Raw genomic sequence first — 15,565 nt, 5'->3', positions numbered from 1 at the left:
GAGTCTGTTACCGTCTTTATTTCACTGTGAGTACAGTGCACATGTCTACACTTGTTTCGACTCTGTGGAGGTTAGTTACATCACAAACCTAAGCTGCATCATTGATGTTCTGCAAACTTTTTCTAACTTTGGTGAAATACAGCAGACGACTCTCGAGTGCTCTTGCCTCAGCTGAGACTATGAGACTCTGAACTCTTCTAAAAGTTCTGGTCCGTGTCTGCGAGAGCTTTAAAAAGTCTGCAAAACAGTATTGGTTACAATGCATGTCTTTAAGTGCCGCTGTGATGTAATTATTCAATTTGTTGGCGGCTCTCAGTGTCAGAATGAAATGGATTCTCAACGCAGGTTTAATAGACTTCAGTGCACTAGAGCTTGAGTGAGATAACACCCACCATATTTGCACTGGCTAACTTTGACCATTTCATATTGAAATGTAAATGGAGTGTTCCCCCACTTAAGCTAAGTACCTGCCGCCACCAGTCAAGTGCTTTTTTATTGTGGTCGAGATGAAGGTTGCACCCTCAGTTTTATCCTCTTTGTCAGGGAGCCTAGCATTGTTTACACGGCGCTGACTGTTCAAAAAGTGAATAAATAATATAGCTAATAAATACTGGAGAGGAAGGCCTCTTTAAGTCTATACTGCTGCTTACACTACTGTGCTAAATGAAACACTTATTTCCTCTGTGTCAGAGTCTAACGACCAATATTGACAGTCTTGATCCATGTTTGTTGATTCACTTCATCATGATGAGATAATGCAACAAGTCAGATTGTTTGCCCGTGTGGTTTTTAATGCAGAAGTGGTGTGACTTACGGTATGTCCATTTTTTAACTTAATGGCGGCTTCCTCTTCCATTGAGAGCTTTTAAAGTCATGCTAAATGCCCTACTGTCATTAGAGCTGTCTTGGAACCCTTTACGGTCTGTTTTCACACATGGGCAAAACTTAAGAAGTACTCCTTAGGTTTTCGGGGTGAGCTGCATGTGTAAACCCAAACAGACACATCTTTCACTCAGACTTTATTCTAGAGTTTCTCCTGTCAGCGCCCTAGAATTTTTCTGCAAAACATCTGAGTGAGTTGGTGTGAGAACACCGCAGGATATAATCAGGAGAATTCTCTACGAGCGAGTGGGAGGAAGTGTTGACGTTTATTCCCTGCAATCGGTGCACGACCATAGACTCTATATAAGCGATGGGTACGATCTCTGTGCAACGTGCACGTGATTAAACGGCTGCATTGTGTTTTCTGTTTGCCAGTTTGTTCTCCTCCACTCCACTCTGTCAAATTACACACAGCATTGATTTTAAGGAAAACGCCCTTATTATAGTGTTGTATAGCGGACTGTCATGCTTCGTCCACCACTCCCGCTTTGTTCTTTTTACGTCATGTGTTGCCTCAGGAGACCCTCTGGAATAAAAATCAACAAATCTCATAAAATCACAATAAGACGATAAGAGAATCAATAAACTCAAATGGAATCAGGAAAGGCTCTTCAATTAAAGTATGTGGTCACTGACTCTGCTGACCTGATTTTCTCATCCCCAGCAGAGATAAAAAGCTGAGCCAAAAATAAATAAAATTGACTGCTTTTTTTATCTTGAATTCTGTGAAATGAGTCATTGGTAGGTGCAAATGCTTCACTTCACCAATCTAGATTCTTCCATGTAAAACACCGATGTTGCATCAAAGATCAGGAGTTGGAGACACTCTGCAACAATGAACATCTTTCACCCATCCTCAGATTTAGATTGAAACATTTCAAAGTCAAACTTCTGTGATTTCCTTGTGCATGCTTGTAGAAAAAGCCGGGGGGTCATGTTGGCCTGTGTTCAGATTTAAACACAAGCTGTGGAATCCAGCAGGACAGGTGCGGGTCTGGTTTAGCCAAGGCCCCCCTCTGAGACATTTTTTTCCTCAGAAACAATCATCCCCTTGTTTTTGGGAGCCACGTGTCTGATTTCCTTCATTGCATAAGGGAGGTGAACCGCAGTTTGTTGGATCCTGTTTAAACAACTGCTGTCTGCAGCTCCCACAGCTCCCAGCTTTTACAACCAAAAAAAAAACTCTTTGCTGACTGGTTTTTACTCCCACAGACTTACTACACACAGGTTCACTGAATTACACTCACTGGAAACGGCCAGGTCTCGGCTTTTTTTATTACATTTCCACACAGCAGCTCCTCCCTCTCTGCCCCCCACACCCACAAACCCCCCTCGGCTCTTCAGTCTCTCCTTTGCTTTTCCCCTCCACTGCTCCTGAGAGTGGCCAATAGAGCTAATGTGTTTGCCCCTGGGTTAGAGGAGGACAAGGGCAGCGAGTGAATGATAAGAAAAGAGATAAAATGATCACCTGATTTATAGAGAAAAGAGCCGTAATAAGGGTGAGCCAGAGCTGATGGTTGTAGACACTGACAGGCAGGAGCATTAAAGATTGAAGAGAGGAAATTAGCGACAAGAAAACAATAGAAATGAGAGCCTGAGAGAAAACATGAGGCAGGTGTGATCGAAAGCAAATGCATTAGAACGGCACGCGTACTGACTGATTGAACAACACAAACAAAGCAAGCATGACTCCAGGCGAGAGCTGATGAATCTTACCAGATGTTGCCGTGCCAGCTGTGCTCATGCGGCCAGGCGTCACCGGGGCTTCTGCCTCGCAGGGAGCCCGCCGACCATCACTACCCAGCTGTCCCACAAACGACGTGGGAGCAGGGGCGACAGAGACCGAAAACCACACAAGGCTTCCAGAGCGGAACAAACAGGGTTTACAGAGCTGCTGAGCAGCCAAGCTCCCATTCCCCACACCGCGTTAGTGGCTCACTCGCTTTCACAGGGTTTGTGGGCCGGAAAATATGGGTTTATGTGTGCACATATAACATTTGGCAGCAGGGAGGCATTCAAATCCAATTACTGCGACTGCTATTTGCATGAGTTACTGTTTTAGCAGTGGATCTGTTCCAGAGACTTTTGTCAGAAGAGCTTTCTGAAAAAAACAAAAAATGCACAAGTTTCCGGGCTTTTCAATTCTGTGCCTTTTCAACAGTCATTTGTCAAGCTAAAAATGATTTAGCACAGCCAAATGTAACTCAATATAATTCTGTATAGCAATTTGGCTTAGCCCCTATGTACCCTCAGTTAGTCGACAGTCACACGCTTAAAATGTCAGAAAGCCCTCTAACCTCCAAACACACTGCTGTGAAGACTTCTGAACCGCTCAAAAGTTCACCGAACCAATCAAATGAAGTGAAGTCGACTGCATGCCACCACACACACACACACACACAGCCATGCAACCCCAAACTGAGTCATGAGGGAATGATGGCTCAATACACAGAGGTGGCCCACCTCTCGAGTCTGGATCCGTTATTTGGTGCAGCAGTGCTGATCCTCTGCTGCGGTCTGTCAGAGCAGAATACCTGCCTGGGTTTGCACTCAGGCCATTGAGCAGCCAGGCTTCTCTCCACATCACACTCCTTCTCTGAGCATCCTTTTGCCCCGGCTAGCTTGCAGAGGAGGGGTCAAAGATGAGTTCAGAGGGGACAGAGAATAACTGTCTTCTGGTCTTACTGGCAGTATAGCACTCTCACCGCAGAGCTCCTCTAAAGTCTCTGTCAGAAAATGTCTGCAGGTTTAATGATGTCACACATTTAAGGGTCTTACAGTTATCTGATTGGTGAAGTGCCACTTATAAATAGAACTCAAAACAGGTAGAAATTTTGGTGGGAAGTCTGTGCCCTATCTGTTTTAATATTCATTCTCGTATTTCTAAATGGAGATATTTTTACGGGTTGTAGAAATGTAAGACCTCCTTAATATGTACAGCTGTCTCCAGATTTCGGCAGGTAAAATGTGTTGCATCCAATAAAGATTGAATTATATTACTTTATTGCTACATTGCCTCGAAGGAGTGTAGCACGTCCTGCTTTTTTCTATTTGTAAGCATTATACACTTTTATGGCGCTGAATTGTTGTCGCGTTGCAATTCCTCAGGACTGTTTCAATTTAGCCCTTGTGCTATCGAGGCAGGTGAATTGCAGGCAGACGGATGGCGAAATAGGGCCTCTCCGAAAAGAACATTGGCTGTTTTAAAGGGCTTATTTAAAGTATTAGGAGGTCTCACTCTGGGGGAGATTGAACGGGTCTGAAATGGCAAGGCCTTGCAGTTTCATGGATTCATTCTAAGAAGCTGCTCAAACAGGGTGTACTGAAATAGGAGAGGTAGATGTGTGTGTGGTGTGTTAGCATTCGTGTTGTCCTGGGGGCTTTAGTCTAAAATGGAAAACCTTGCCTGGCTCACTTCCCCCACTCTTTCTGTCCTTATTGCTGCAGCTCATCACAATATGTTATGTGCAATATGAGTTGTGACTTGAAACAGGAATTTAATACTTTAAGACCCTAATTTCTGTAGCTCTAATTTAATCAGCTCCCAGCCTCCACCAGGGAGTTTTAAGTCGATAGAGCAAACAGTTCCCCTTGTGCTGCCGGCCTGCCATGAATAACTTACCCATGAAGTTTCCCCCTCCAGCAAGGCAGCACGCCGCTGGAGTGGAGCGGCCCGACACAATATTTAGAATGGACTTTTCCCAGATGTAAGTTTTGTGTAGCCAGCACCGCTCTGCCTCAAGCCTTCACTGTGAAACACAAGGTGCTCTCAGTTCATGTTACTGTGTAAATAACGGCAAAGTAAACACCCAGATCTCTCTTTAATTAATCTTAACCGTTTGTGGTTCCGTAAGGGGCCCTTTAAAGTTTGCATTGAAATGTCATTCAACCAAATATCTCAAAAGTTCTTCCTCTTTCCTTCTATTTATTCCTGTTCTGTTTTTTTTAATTCATATTTGAGACCTATTTTTTTGTTTGTGCCTTCCATTGGCTTTAAACTTCTATAAAGTATATACAGTCTTTTATTTATAAGGTTACTTAGAGACATATTTAGAGCTCAAGTGAGCGAGTATATAGCAGCAGGAGAGGTCAAAGGTTGCTTTCACAAAACCGAGGACACATGGGAGCTGCACACGATGTTACAGTCTTGTACTGTAGGCGGCTGAGAGCAGCTCCACTGGAACACATCTGGGGGGTTAGTGTCTTGCTGAAGGGCATTTTGAGGAAGTTGATTTAGGAGGTTGAAGTGTAACACAGTAAATCCTAAACAAGACTTTCTCAGCCCCTGAGGATTTCTTCTAGCAGCTTTTGGATCACTTTTGGATTTTATTTGTTGTCCTCTGTCAACCAAGCCCCTCTTATTCAATTTATACACTGAAATTGACTGTATGTACAGATGGATGATGAGGTTCCACCTCCTCCGAAACATCCCCAAAGACGGGCACTGACACAATGCAGTAGACATAGAGTTTGAGAAGCTGCGATACTGATGTCCAGTCCCTTCCTCTAACTCTTAACTTATGTCAGTACTGCCCACAACTCAACAGATTCTTCAGTCAGTTTTCAGCAGTTAATCACGATTATGGAAAGTTCAATGACTCTTGTGTTAGTGCTCGCAGAGCGGTCAATCCTGGCATTTAACATTTTTATTTAGAATTTAATAATTATTTAAAAATGAAAGTCCTCAGAAGAGTGAACAGTCCAGCATAAGTCAGATAAGAACAAACTGATGACACAAACTATTTTTCAGATAAAATACATTCAGATTCTGTAGTTTGACCCATGTCTTATCTGTTCATTTGGAGGAGGTGGGGCTTATGACCTTTTCTGCAGCAAGCCAAATGTTTTGACTTCACTTCTGGTGAGCTGTCATGTCATCCTTTTTTTTTTTTATACAGTTTTTGGTCAGAACTTCTGTTCTTTAACATTTTCATCTCTTCTTCTTGGGAAATAATTGTAGCGATTTGGAAAAAAATAGATGAAAACAGAAAAGAGAAAATAATATTTCAATAAATGAAAAATATAGATCTATTTAAATAATAATTGTAACAATGACTCCCTTTTCCCCGACCAGACTTTGACTTCAGTGTGCCAGGCTCCATGAAGCTCCACAATCTCATCTCCAAGCTGAAGAAGTGGATCAAGATCCTGGAGGCCAAGACCAAACAGCTGCCCAAGTTCTTCCTCATCGAGGAGAAGTGTCGCTTCCTCAGCAACTTCTCAGCACAGACGGCAGAGGTGGAGATCCCCGGGGAGTTCCTCATGCCCAAACCTACGCACTATTACATCAAGATTGCAAGGTAAAGGAATCGTCTTGTCATAACTTGGCCTCATGTACAGAAGGTATTTAAAAAACAAATCATGATGCAAAGACTTCGAAGTTCTGACTGTGATAGACTCGATCGATGGGATTACAGGAGAATAGAATCACACAGGGGAGTGTTGCTCACATATCTTTCCCTCCCACATAAGCTCACAACTTCATACTCTGTGTATCTCTCCAGGTTCATGCCGAGGGTGGAAATCGTTCAGAAACACAACACAGCGGCGCGGCGCCTGTACATCCGGGGCCACAACGGCAAGATCTACCCTTACCTGGTGATGAACGACGCCTGTCTGACCGAGTCAAGGAGGGAGGAGAGGGTCCTGCAGCTGCTCCGCCTCCTCAATCCTTGCCTTGAGAAGAGGAAGGAGACCACCAAGAGACACCTCTTCTTCACCGGTAGGTGCAGAGAGAGAAGAAGTGGGAGCTTGTGTGCATAAGGGAGAACATCTCCCTAGGAAAAAACTTCAAAAAAAAAAACTTCTTTAGAATATTTTATAACACAAGTTTTTTGTTGTTGAAGAGATCAGGAAAGTCTCCCGTATTCTATTTTACTTGCAAATGTTTACACAGATCTGTTCTCTCTGCTCTGATTCCTCACACCGGCAACAGTGACCATCTTCTTTTTATTCTCTCTAAGTCACGCGCACACACACACACACACACACACACACAGACACGATTTCAATTCCCTTTCATGCGCTGTTTCCTCCCCTGTCGTCCCCTCGTGGTTTTCCTCCACCCAGATGTTTTGCCCACTCTCCATTTATGCACTTGATTGGTTTGTGTAAGGGGAAATATGGATGGGGATTTCAACAGTCCCTTCCAACCCATTTTCCTCCTCACTGGAAAGGCTGGTATTGATTAGGTTTTGGGGTGCCAGTCTATGTAAATGTTTAGACTCATGTGCAGCCTTTGTTACCTCCGTTGACCCTGCTTGGTGTAGAGCGGTGGCACGCCTTCACTGCAGCTGTTTCCTTCCTCTGGGGTATTTTAGTTGTAGGTTTGGATGTGCGGTTTTACACTGTGGTAAAGCAGGGACTGTTTGCTTGCAAGTGCAGCCATATGTTTACGGTTTGCGTTTTATTCACATGGTTGTTTACCACTTTATTTTCTTTTTTTCTTCTTCCTGTCTGGCTTTCCTCCTCCTCCTTATCCCTCCCCACCTGTGTCCTTTCCTTTTTCCCCCCTCCTCCCACCCCCTCCATCTCTACAGTGCCCCGAGTGGTGGCCGTGTCGCCTCAGATGCGGCTGGTGGAGGACAACCCTTCATCTTTGTCGCTGGTGGAAATTTACAAACAACGCTGCGCCAAGAAGGGCATCGAACATGACAACCCCATTTCCAGATATTACGACCGTCTGGCCACAGTGCAGGCCAGAGGCACACAGGCCAGCCACCAGGTACTGAGACGATTATAGGAACCGACAAACACAAACCACAAAGTCGGGGAGTAGTACAGCTTCCTTTAAACGCTATGAATTTAGATGCATCTCTGTAACAGAAGTGTAGACAGCTGTCCTGTGATAAAACTTTCATTTTATATGAGCTTAGAAATTGCTTGTTAATTTAGTTTTGTTACAGTGCTTTTCCTTTAGACCATTTGATCTGTTTTTATATAGTTCAAATTATGAGAATATAACCTGAAAAAAAAACCTCTTAATTATTAAATTAATTCTAAAGATTTTGACCTCATTTGGTGATTCATTTGGATTTTCTGTTTTCTTTCTTTAGTTCCATTCTTTGTGTTGTTGTTTAAAAAAAGGACTGACTATAGATATTTTCTGAAATTGGTTAAAAATGAACCTACGATAGATGTCCATTTTTTACAATTGTTCAACATCAAACTACCATGAGATTACTCATGTAGAGTCTAAGTACTAAGATTCTTCAATACAGAAGCTTGACATGCGTTTGTTCATGATCCTGATCAATGATTGTCTGAATATGAGGCCTTAAGCTAACTTGCTGACCCTCTTGTTTACCACCAGGTGCTGCGGGACATCCTGAAGGAGGTGCAGGGCAACATGGTTCCTCGCAGCATGCTGAAGGAGTGGGCTCTCCACACCTTCCCCAACGCCACCGATTACTGGACCTTCAGGAAGATGTTCACCATCCAGCTGGCCCTCATCGGCCTGGCCGAGTTCATGCTCCACCTCAACCGGCTGAACCCTGAGATGCTGCAGATCGCACAGGTAGAGGACACACATACAAACACACACACACACCCAGGGACATGTCGATCTGCTGTCAAGGGCGAGTGGGATCCATTTGACGAGGGCTAATTCAATAGATATACACTCTCATAGATGCATTAAGAGATCACCATTACCCTCTCCATATCAGGCCGTATGAATTACCGTTCTCCCCCATGACATTCACGCTGCTCCTATCAGTCAGCCAGTAGCTGTCGATGTTTTGACACAACATTATATTCAGTCGCTTCACTCAACGGCTATCAAAGACGTTTCAATTTGAAGAGGCCGTGTTTGTGTGTGCGCACGTCCACACGCATCCGGCTGCTGCAGCCGTCGCTCGGGGTCTGCAGACGGCTTTTCTCAAAGTCATTATTAAAGATGATTGTGTCAGTCGGCCACCCCTCCCCTCTGATCCTAATCGGCCTCTGCTGACAGGCGTTCCTCCGGGCAGCTAAGCACTGGTATTAAGCCCCCTCTCTGCCTGTTCCACTCGGCAGATCCCATTAGACACAGGAGGATTACGGTACGGAGAGCGTACGCACACACACACACAAACACACACAAACAAGAGAGAGGGGGGGGGGGGGTGCAAGGACAGGACATCACACAGCTGTAACATCCTGTGCCCCAGCCTGCCCTTGATGAGACCATAAGTTCCCCCGGCAAGGTACAAATAAAGCTGTGTGATACTTTGTGACGTCCAGTAAGCTATGATTATTTCTTCACTAGATTCTTTCAACAACATCCTGAAAGAAAGCTCTATCCCAAACAAACAAAGACATTTGGATATTTTGACATCATATCCTACATATCTATGTAAGAAAAGAGGACTTAGAATCTGCAGGCCTTGTGTGTCCTAATTCAGTCCTGTAGAACTTCAGTCCTTCATATTCACTTGCAGGTGCATGGAGGCTGTAGTCTTCCAAGCGGGCGGCCCAGGTTCAAATCCAGCCTGTGGCTCCATTCCTGCATGTCGTTCCCCACTCTCTCTCCCTGATTTCTAACTCTATCCACTGTCCTATCTCTACAATAAAAAGGCACAAAAAGCCCAAAATAAAATCTTAAAAATAAAAAATAAAATAAAAATGTAATGTAATTTGTACTTTTCATCACACAGACTAATCCAAGAAGACATAAATGTCTAAATTCATCATACCCACAATTACAAAACATATAAAGCTAAGTTAAATGTCAACATTTGTACTAAAGTTTTTCTTACATAGCCCCATAGCACACATCCATAAAGATGCAACTATAAGACATATGTCCACTTTAGAAGCAGGGCAGCTTCCATTAGAGCTTCCAGGCAGAATGAATGAGTCGCTGCAGTCAAACCAGGTCACCTCGTATGGGAGTTGTAACCTCCATCCTTTCATTCTCTTTATGGATCCTCACGGAGTTAGTCAACTTTTTCATTGTAAATATTTACAAAGCTAATCGTATCAATCTTGTAATGTAGCTGCTGCTGGATTTAGCCACTTTCTAGTGATTGATTTTTTTAGTGATTGAAAGAAAGACTTTCTATATTCTGGAGTATTTCAATCTTGGATACCTTGTTTGATGTTTCTGCAAATTCCAGTGAAATACAGACTTAGTTAGGGGCAGTTCCTCTTTGAAAAACAACAAGGTATAGCAAAGTGCTATACAGTGAAATAAAAAAAACATGAGCCTGTAAAAACAGAAACATTATAGTAATCAATATGATAACCACAGGAAGAGACCACACAGCTCTAATAAGAAGAACTTTGAAGACAAGATTTAAAGCTGGAGGGGGGGGGTCCACTCTAACGTGGGAGGGAGCTCGTTTTAGTGACTACAAGACACAGCTGATCAGTGGACTGCTAAGACCATTGGGGGGGGGGTGGGTGTAGTAGACATGAGAGAAGTCAGCGATGTACCAATGTGCTAACCCATGTAAAGATATCTGGTTTATGATGATGGAATGTTCCTTTAGTGGTGAATTCTTCATCTCCTTTAATATTAAATCAAATCTGCCACGGTCACATTTCAAATCCTCACCTCCCTACATGTGACACTTCTGTTGCGTCAGCCCCCAAAAATGAAGCCATCGCCGGCCACTACTGATTGGCTGATTTAGCATTCCGAGTGTTTCCTTCACAGCCAACTGTGTGCAGGCTTATCTGAGCCTCCTGGGGGGGTTTGCTGGTGTCTCAGCCCGCTGCCTCCAGGCCTTCCACCGGGGCCCGGAGGAGCAAATGACAGAAGGAGAGAGAGAGGGAATTAAAGAAGAAGGATAGAGGGGGGGGGAGAGAGAGAGAGAGAGGAGAGGGAACAGGAGCTGAAATCAAACGCTCTGCTATAAAGCTGTCAGAGCCGCTCACCTTTTCATATAAGGGAGCTTATCTTCCTGGAATGGCTGCTCGTGTAGCAGTCCTCTCGCACATAAATGCAGGCTTATGGATGAAAACTTGGCTGTATATATTTAAGTTAGCGAGCAGGGAGAGGGGGAGCGGGAGTGAATTGAGGATTATAGATGTTCTGCTGCTGATAGTTTGAAGTGTTACGGCGTCTGGGGCACACAGATCAATAACTGCAGCCATTTTGTTGCTGCGAGCTCGTTTTGTAGCTCTTAGTCTTTGAAGAGAAGACTTCTTTTTGTGAAGGCTGTTTGTGTTCTAACACTGCGCAGAAAAGAAGATCCACATGTGAATGAACTTCTTTCACTATTGTATTTTTTAAAAAAAAACCTTCTTTCAAATTGATTTCAGCCGTCTTGTTCTTTACCTTAACCTTTTTTTTTTCTCATTTCTCTGTTTTAAGGACACAGGAAAGCTGAACGTCTCCTACTTCCGCTTTGACATCAACGACGCCACGGGAGACCTGGACGCCAATCGCCCGGTTCCGTTCCGCCTGACACCCAACATCTCCGAGTTTCTGACAACTATTGGCGTCTCCGGGCCGCTCACTGCCTCCATGATCGCGGTGGCTCGATGCTTTGCACAGCCAAACTTTAAGGTAACGTGTCTGCTGTGAAAATGAAAACCATTATGACGAGTTATTATACGGGCCAGTAAGGCCTTTTTCTTTACATGCACTCCTGAACATTTCTAGAGAACTTCAAGACACGCTGCCCCTGAAATCTTCACAGCAGGAGACTTTTCTCTGTCTGAGGGGTGGGGGGGGGGTCTGAGGTGACAGGACATGACATAAAAAGGTTGACGTAGAAATGGTTGACATTTCGACAGCATGTGATGCTACATGAAAAAGTGGAAGTAGAAAACATTTCACCCAGCTTCATTATGAGCATGAAGGTTGCACCAGTCACGTATTATAAACCTCGCCAGTATAGAGGCGGCTGTGGCTTAGTGGTAGTGTAGGTCGTTTCCAAACCAGAAGGTCAGGGGTTCGATCCCCAGCTCCTGCAGCCACATGTCCAAGTGTGCTGTGGGAAGACACTTAACCCCAAGTTGCTCCAACTGCTTGGTCAGCATCGTGTGAATGAAAGAGATTAGTTAACAGTGTGTGAATGTGTAGGTGTGACCTGCGGTGTAAAGTGAGCTTTGAGAAGTCAGGAGACTAGAGCAGTGCTATACAAGCTCAAGGCCATTTACAATTAACGCCATCACCCCTGCCCTCTAGCTCACGGTGAATTTTCCAGAATACCTACTCAGCCCGACTTCACACAAACCGGCTGGCTGGAAAAATTCTGAGTCAAATCGAGTTTTGTTTAACATGGCTTGTACACGTAAAAAGGAAATTTAAATTTCTTTATAAAGACAAATGTTGAATCAGCTTTTTCTTTCTTTTTAATTAGTATGGACAGAAGTGAACAAAGTCTCCCATTTTGACAAAACACAGCTCTACAAAGCGTTGCAGCATTCTTCAGATGATCATTAGGGTGACTGACCACTCTCATGGTGCCAGATGCAGCGGCCTTCTATTTTCAGCAAAAACTCTGATACAACGTCTGAAAGCTGCCTGCTCAGCTTAGACAAAGTTAGGAGCAAGATGTGAAAACACAGTGTAGCAATTAACAGCTTAAACTGGGCCAACAGAGACAACACTGTTCTTAAGATGCACATGTATTCCTAATCGTTGGTTTAACAAAAAATCTTTTGCATCCTTTTGAAAACCTTCTGTTTCATGTGTTTGTTTTGTCATATGACACAGGGGTTGTCGGGTTCAAGGAGAATAGATTTCAGCATGGCAGCATCAGTGAGGATGCTTCAGCCGCTGCTAAAATCTCCACAAATTCTTTAGCACTTCAACTTCCAGATACAGCGCAGAGGAAGTTCTCAAAGGCACACAAGCAAACAAAAACAAAGCAGTGAGAGCACGGGCAGCCTCGAGGGCTGGACAAGTGTATCTGCAACAGGCAGTAATGACAGGCGTGTGGTGTCTTTATGTTTAGTTCTGACTCAGTCTTGAAGTCTTGACAGATGTGGAGGCAGCAGGAGCGCTAAAGATACAAACAAACAAACAAAACACACATAAGCCCATGAAAACTTGTGAAGGCCGAGTTCCAGAGACCACGGTTCAGTGTGGTCACAGAGAGCTGACATTTCCAGGGAAAACGACAAAAACACAAAAATCAAAACACTCTGGGGAAGAAGAAGGTGGGGGGGGGGGGGGGGGGGGGGGGCAGTGTGTACCTAGTGAGGTGATGATTGCTGGTGTTGTGGTGCCGTCATGGTTTGCATGGTTATGTATTTTAGTTTTGTGTCACCATAATGAGCTGCTAACAACAGAGAGCTCTCCCTGAGGATGATGACTCAGCCTTAATTGCTTTGTTTTATGTCTATGTTTGTAATGGCAATGCCGTTTATATAAACAGACGCTTTTATCACGTTTCATTGCTGGTTTTCCTACTGCTGGACACTCTCACACAGCCGGGGAAAGAATAGCAGCACAAAAACACACACCGTCAGACGGATGCAATAAAATAAAATCAGAGGCATCTCAATATGTAAGCTATTGTCTACATTCAGTTGTTTTACTACAATGAAGGATGTCATAGAAGCCTTTTTCTGAAAGGTGTGAACATTTACCAAAAACAATCCTTACAAAAGTTTGACCCACATGCATTTTTATCCACCAAAAGTCTTCATAGGATCTGGTTTATTACAAAAACTTTAATGTTTCAGTTTACATATGTCTACTCCATTAGCTTTAAAATGTGCATCTCCTCTTCCTCTTCCTCTTCCTCGCTCTCTGATAGGTGGATGGCATCCTGAAGGCGGTCCTTCGCGACGAGATCATCGCCTGGCACAAGAAGACCCAGGAAGACACGTCAATGCCTCTATCCCCCGCCGGCCAGCCAGAGAACATGGACTCCCAGCAGCTCGTTTCATTGGTCCAGAAAGCCGTCACGGCCATCATGACCCGCCTCCACAACCTGGCTCAGTTTGAGGGCGGAGAGAGTAAAGTGAACACGCTGGTGGCTGCAGCAAACAGCCTGGACAACCTCTGCCGCATGGACCCCGCCTGGCACCCCTGGCTCTAAGAGGAGGATGAAGGTCCAGGAGGGACTGAGAAGTGTTTTATTTTTTTTGTCTTTTGATTATTTTATATCAAAGTACACTGAATCAGTTTTGTGAGTGGAATCAAGCTGAAACAAAAGACTCTCACAGTCAGAGTTTGAAACAGGGCTCACCAGTTTATAGTTAATATCAGGACTGATGGAATGTCTATGAAAACACAACTTCTACCTTTTTGTATTTATTTTTCTAACTGAACAGGGACTGTAAGTAAGACAGTACAAAGATGTGTTTATGTGTCAGAATCACCTATGCTTTCTTATTTTATTTAAGAGACGGGAAATGTTTCTGTTAATTGTGAAGCTTTTTTATTTCATCAGCAATTTCTCCCCTAAACTTTCTATTTAAACTTCAAAACGTGTCGTTTCTGTTCAACCCCTTCCCCGATGACAAATGCTGTGATCCTATGAATAACAGATGATGTTCTTTTCATTTTTTTTTCACTTCCTACCCGAGCTGTACAAACAAACACGTCAGACTTTTTCTAATTCTCATTTGCGGGACTTTTTTGTCTTTTTCCATCAGGCCTGTTTTTAATGTCACAAAGTGTTAACTACCGGGCCCTCAGACGCTGTAATCATCCATCACAGCTGCAGTCACTCCTGAGCCGGCTGTGTTTGCATATTCCCCCCCCCCCTTTTTGTAAAGGTACAGTGCTTTTTTCCAAACTGTTTTTGTCGCCTTGTAAATAAGCATTTTGTTTTAATAAAATGCTCTTTTTATAATACAAACGCTGTGTTTGCTCTTCCTCCACACTTTTTATTAGGACAATTAAGACCAATAGATCATAAAAATGACTTCCAGCAATGCTCACAATTTTTTCTGTACAGTAGTTGCTCTTTTGTGCGGTTGTAAAACAGCAGTAATGCAAAGTAATCCCCATCTGTGTCTTACAACTACTGCATCACTGTCACAGCTATAATCACCCTGAAGGATGCACTCCTGGATATTATTGCAGTAATAACTCACACTGTGAAAAGACCCCACGCTAACCGCTCTCTGATGCTAAAAAGTCGTTTATGGAGAGGCGTTGCGGCGCTGCAGTGTCGAGTCTGCCTTCTTTGTTTCTCATGCAGGTACAATAACCTCGTGGTCATTCCCTCCCTGCGGTTAGAAAGTCCTGCTGAGGTGTGTCGAGGTGTTACTCTGCTCCCCACGGTGTTTGATTAATGCGTGCCAGTAGTTCTGCGAGTGGGGCGGCCTCGCTTGACTTACACACACTGTCAGAGAGCCCGTCTGCACTCATAAACTAAGGTTATATCTCTGTTCGCCTCTATAGGATCCACACACACACACACACACACACACACACACACACACACACACACTCTGCCTCCCAACATGTTTACAAACGGACTCTGACATCTCTTCCTCTCTGATCAGCTCAGGAAAATAACAGTTATTTTTAAAGGTTCTCTGAAGCTGGTCGTTTTCAGCTTGAAACACCTACCGGTAGTTTCAGGGACTTTCAACTTATTTTGTTTTTGTTCCTGTTTTTCATGAGGCTGCAGGGTACAGAGGAAATGCTGTGTTATTCCATCTCACATTTCTCTTTACTTTGAGTGGAGATGTTTGATGAGTTTTCATGTGAGAGAAAAGGTGAGTCATATCAGCTTACTCCTGAAGGATTTTAGGCTTTTTCAGTTCAGGACAAATTCCGAGGTAG

General features: G+C 43.8%; 1 protein-coding gene across 2 annotated transcripts in view; it reads left to right on the top strand.

Annotated features, from left to right (window-relative positions):
• Window positions 1-14,626, top strand: part of trrap (transformation/transcription domain-associated protein) — an 87,257-nt gene extending 72,631 nt beyond the window's left edge. The window contains exons 67-72 of one of the 2 annotated variants that reach the window (XM_061027458.1): window positions 5,957-6,182; window positions 6,387-6,604; window positions 7,422-7,606; window positions 8,195-8,398; window positions 11,183-11,377; window positions 13,581-14,626. In XM_061027458.1, the coding sequence (XP_060883441.1) occupies window positions 5,957-6,182; window positions 6,387-6,604; window positions 7,422-7,606; window positions 8,195-8,398; window positions 11,183-11,377; window positions 13,581-13,865 (1,313 nt within the window). In that variant the 3' untranslated portion in view covers window positions 13,866-14,626. The remainder of the gene's footprint in view (window positions 1-5,956; window positions 6,183-6,386; window positions 6,605-7,421; window positions 7,607-8,194; window positions 8,399-11,182; window positions 11,378-13,580) is intronic. The other variant, XM_061027459.1, reaches the window with a different exon arrangement.
• The last annotated feature ends 939 nt before the right edge of the window (window positions 14,627-15,565 follow it).

This window comes from Labrus mixtus, chromosome 21, assembly GCF_963584025.1.
Source record: "Labrus mixtus chromosome 21, fLabMix1.1, whole genome shotgun sequence".
NCBI lineage: Eukaryota > Metazoa > Chordata > Actinopteri > Labriformes > Labridae > Labrus > Labrus mixtus.
Note: the sequence above shows the minus strand (reverse complement) of the source record. Positions and strands in the feature narration are given on the sequence as shown.